General features: G+C 34.5%; 1 protein-coding gene across 1 annotated transcript; it reads left to right on the top strand.

The window, feature by feature from the left end:
* Positions 1-2,440: 2,440 nt before the first annotated feature.
* On the top strand, positions 2,441-4,799 carry LOC130718201 (ethylene-responsive transcription factor ABR1-like). Its single transcript, XM_057568716.1, has 2 exons — positions 2,441-3,518; positions 3,853-4,799. The coding sequence occupies exons 1-2, from the start codon at positions 2,978-2,980 to the stop codon at positions 4,629-4,631; spliced, it is 1,320 nt and encodes a 439-aa protein (XP_057424699.1). The 5' UTR covers positions 2,441-2,977; the 3' UTR covers positions 4,632-4,799.
* Positions 4,800-5,071: the final 272 nt, after the last annotated feature.

The following is a 5,071-nucleotide window of genomic DNA, read 5'->3' as shown; positions in this document are numbered from 1 at the left end:
ATTAGTCACAAATTCTATTGGTAATAAGCATGGTCTTAAAAACATTTCAAAAAAAAAACTAATAAGTCAAATTGAAATATATTTACAAATATCATGAATACGATTATTAAAATCATCATTTTAGAGATAAAAAAAATAGAGATATGATAAATAATGTGATAGAAAAATTAAGAAGAAAAATATATAAAGAAAAATTGAGTTGAAATATGATGGAAGAGAAAAATGAATGGCAAATTTCCTATATGTGTATTCAACTCATTGCATATATATATATATATATATATATATATATATATATATATATATATATATATATATATATATATATATATATGGGTTTTGTATTATTATGCTCACTTTGTTGAGTGTTGTTTGTATTATTGACTATTAATCTAATATAAATTTTTGCTTTAAAAAAAGAAAATATTTAGGTTTTGATTCATTAAACTCATTTATCTCTTACATCTTATTTTTACTTTTCTACCATCTCATTTTCCTATTATGTCACATATACCACTTTTCTATTTTTCTCTTATTTCTTCATTTATTTCTCTTAGTGAAAGTGTAATTAAAATGTGAATAAAAACTTACAATTCTCACCTTACTTATCCATGTACACGTGTAATAATTATCCAATTAATTAAACTTCTAGCTAATGTTAATGTCATATGAATCACCCTATTTAATTAAGATGCCATAAAATAATATTATGGGCCTAAATAGCCAAGCTTCAACCTAGCTAGAGCTAACAAATACAGTTTGTTAAAAAATTACAGTTTGGTAGAGATGTCCACCAAGATGGTAACTACGTATAGGATATAGCAATGTAAGGAGAGGTGATTTTTTGGTTTGTTTCTCTCATGGAAGTACACGTGTAAGCTTTGTTCCATCACAAAGTCCAAGTTGACATTTTCATCCCCATAAAATCCAGGAACCTCTATTATATACTAATATCAATGACATATACTAGCATTTTGGATGGAGGCAAGGTTAAGGAAGGAGAGTGTCCTTTTCGTTTTCAATGATAAGTTCAATGTAAGGACCAACCCCACCGATTAATTCAAACATATTCAAGCAAAATCTTTCAAGAGTACTGTAATAAGCCCCCGTTTGAAAGAGCTTATTTGATAGTATAAACACTTCTGCTAATGTTTAAGAGAGTTTATGCAGGATAGCTTATAAAAAAGAGTATATACTTATATATAGCTTAATTTTAATTTATTTCAATAAATTTTAAAATAGCTTATGAATTAAGCGCTTAATTAAGTTGTTTTTCAAAACGAGACCTAAATATCTACTATTTGTTAAACTCCATGCCAATATTGTTCTAAATGGTCTTAATATATCATAACTGAGTGAATATTGTATTGAAAGTGAGATTTATCCCATTCAATAATAGAACTATACAAGCAAAAACTCATGGGTTGTCTAAGTGTGGTTAGTACGTACCTCAAAAGTCATATACATTGACTTCATTAAGGTTAAACACTTCAACAATATTATACTCTATAATGACATGTTTGATCATTTAGTTAGATAAACATTATTCATTTTGCGCATTGAATATTTTTTAAAACTTTAAATTCGTCTCTCTAATTTAAAAGCTAACTTGAGCATTAAAATGTCTTTTACATGAACATCCTTTGCCTATGGACTTTCCTTGCACATTCAGCCTAATTTATCATTTTGTATATACATATATAATTTTCGTTTATGTATTTATAACTAATATTATTTTAGCTATATTTCCACTATTTTCATCTAGTGCGAAGTGAAGTACAACATATGATTTGTGTTCGGTTCAATTCATGCCTAACTATACATGTTTAGATTTAACACTTACCTCCCCCCTTTCTCTTTAACACTAATTCACTACTATAGGTACTAGGTCAAATGCTAGTTAGCTATACCATTTTTGTTTAACTCAACAAACAGTATTGCATGGAATTGTGAATCGTCTTCCCAGAGCCGTGTTTTGACCATACATATGCAATCCGAATCCTTCAAGTTTTGTCCATTTAATTGCAAGAATAACTAACCTCAATTACATTTGAAATTTCAATAAAATAAATTTCAAACAACACTTTTTAATTTCTTGTTTTTTCTAATGCAAATTGCTATCACCAAGACAATGTCATTGAACATGAATATCCCAACCTAATCCACAAACTTTTTACATCTTAATCTTATCCTTTTACTTACGTTACACATTCAAGCAAATCCATAACATTCATCCACTGACTTTATGATTTAATCCTATTCTTATTCTGTGCTTTCTTTTACCATACCCACCATCAGTTAACCATGGGCTAACAACAATTCCTAGAGCCCAAAATATTAAAACCCATTCAATGCAACATGATGCAATGAACCCAAAAAATATCAATAGGAAGCGTGAGTGCATGCGTGTGTGTGTCTGTCTATATATTAAATTATTATGCATTTGTTTTGACTTGCTTGCTTATATGAGCATAGAGTTCAATTCAAAGATGATCACCGTTTCTTTTCCATATCTCAAAAGGGAAACCGACAATTAATTTGCAGAGGGTGGTTCATGCTGCTAGTGTTAGCTAGTTAATTCCATTTTATTTGCATCCCCACCAGTCAAATAAACCTTTCATGCTAGCCAAATTCATCATCTCAGAGGCGGCAACCTTATATTTATTTAACTTGGTACAGTATTTATCATATATTATTCATCTTTGAAGCATCAAAATTCGAATAGAGATTTTTGGAACTAGAATAATATTAAGCCAAAAAAGAAAATTGTTATCAGAAAAGGTGCTACATAGTGCTAGTGGTGTAGTGGTGCATGTTTATGGTTAGATCCTCATCATATTCGATTTCTCTTACTCTAGCTTCTTATATAGTCATGTTAATTTCTATCTAAGAAGGAATTATTCGAAAGAAATTCTAGGTTGATCTTATCTGCAAAGTGCAAACACATCAAATTAAAAAGCAGAGTTGCTAAGGTTACATGTGCTTTCCAACGGTGGCGCACCAAAGGGGTTCAAGCGAGTTTGTGAGGTTCACGGCGGAGCAACACGGCGGTGATGAGGAAACGGAAGGTAGTTCAAGACAAGGTGATGGTGATGGTAGTGGTGGAAGTGGAAGCTCAGGGCCATCATCATCACAGTTCCAACTGGTGCAGCAGCAACAAGGGAAGGTGGCAATGCCTGGTCCTCAAGTTTCGGTGCCGACCCAGGCCCACACCGAGTGGGTCCCAAGAAGTGGTTTTCCTTTGATGTCACGTTTTGTCCTTGACCACCATGGCCCTTCTTCTCCTCGTTTGTATTCTTCTTCATCTTCTTCTTCCTCTTCTTCTGTTTCTGGTCCTCTATTGGGATTTTCTGCTACTTCCTCTGCTTCTGGTTCATGGGTTGGGCACAAAAGAGGGCGTGAAGAAACTGGTGCTGGTTCTTCTTCTCAATTGTTACAAGATGTCACTGCACCTAACAGAAACATTGGTGACTTCAGAGTACCTTCACAACAATCCCAACCACAATCATCATCCTCAGGTGCAAATGATTCTTTTGCCCTCTCTTTATTATATTTTTTTTAGAGAAGACTAGTACCTTGAATAATAAATATATATCATATTAAAAATATAACATGTTGCTGCATGCGCGCATGCCCCAAATTGTTGACCAATTGTTTATAATCCTGCTATTCAATTAAGTATGCACCAAACAATTTTTAGAAACAATGCAATTAGAAATGAAACTTAACTAACATGTCACTTACTATAGAACAGTGCTTAAATTGTTTAATAGAGATACATCATTGTATTGTAGCAATTTAAACATTGGTACAAATGTTTGTGTATGTGATTTTTGTTTTGATTTGGAACAGCAACAGAAGCAGCTACAACAGCTACATCTAGTGAAGCATCAGCATCACCATCTGAAGAAAGTGGTGAGAGGAGGAGGAGATACAGGGGAGTGAGGCAGAGACCGTGGGGGAAATGGGCAGCGGAGATTCGTGATCCTCACAAAGCAGCTAGAGTGTGGCTTGGAACATTCGACACAGCAGAAGCTGCAGCAAGAGCTTATGATGATGCTGCATTGAGGTTCAGAGGAAACAGAGCAAAACTCAATTTCCCAGAAAATGTAGCACCAGTAGCACCAGTAAGGCCGATGAATGTTCATGCTTTTCCGACCATCAGGACCACGGTTTCTGCTTCTCCGGCAACCCTTTATTCCCCGGCGCCGCCGCAGCCTCCGATTTTTCCTTTTCAGGGTCAGGGGACTTCTGATTCGATCAGAGACTATTGGGAATATTCTCAGCTGCTGAAGGGTTCAGGGGACATCCATGGACTTGAGCAATGGTTCTATGAATCACAAATGGCAGCGCTTCATTCTTCACAACAAATGGCAGCACTTCATTCTTCTTCTTCTTCATTGTTATCTCCATCACAGTCGCTTTCTTTGTCATCATCTTCATCGCCAACTGCATTTTCACCCTCCAGTCAACTCTCCTCTGCTTCATTTCCCCTGTTTTCTGGTCAGCAAGTGGGGCTTTTCCGGCCGCCAGGCGACCCCTCTCGCGGCGGCGGTGACGGTGGTAGTGGATCTGGTTTCCCACCTTCAACATGGTCAGATACAAGTGGCTATCCACCACCTCCTGGTTGATTGATTTGGTATAGGATACATACGCGTCTTCTTTTCCTTTTTACTTTTAATTACTTACTACTTTCTTTCTTTATTTCAAATACCAGCAAAGGAAAAATAAGGTCTTGTTTGTTATCCCACTTCTTTTTTAAATACTAGTTCTTTACCCGTGCGTTGCACGGCGATTAATTTTATTGTAAGGATGAATCAGTATTAATGTCTTTTAACTTAGTTTAGACTCTTTTAAGTAAGTATGAAAGATATAAAACCGAACATATGTTACAAACATGTAAATGAATTGACCACAGTAAATATATTAATTTGATGAGGTTGTAGATACCTCACATTGTCAACACTTGAATAGTAATAAAAATCAAAGTTTTTAAGTAATGCATTACATGGAAATTGAAATAAGATAAACATAACAATGACAGCAACATGAACGCTTATTCGAAATTGTA

This window comes from Lotus japonicus, chromosome 5 (assembly GCF_012489685.1).
Source record: "Lotus japonicus ecotype B-129 chromosome 5, LjGifu_v1.2".
Lineage (NCBI taxonomy): Eukaryota > Viridiplantae > Streptophyta > Magnoliopsida > Fabales > Fabaceae > Lotus > Lotus japonicus.
The sequence above is the reverse complement of the archived record's forward strand: the minus strand, read 5'-3'. Positions and strand labels throughout refer to the sequence as shown.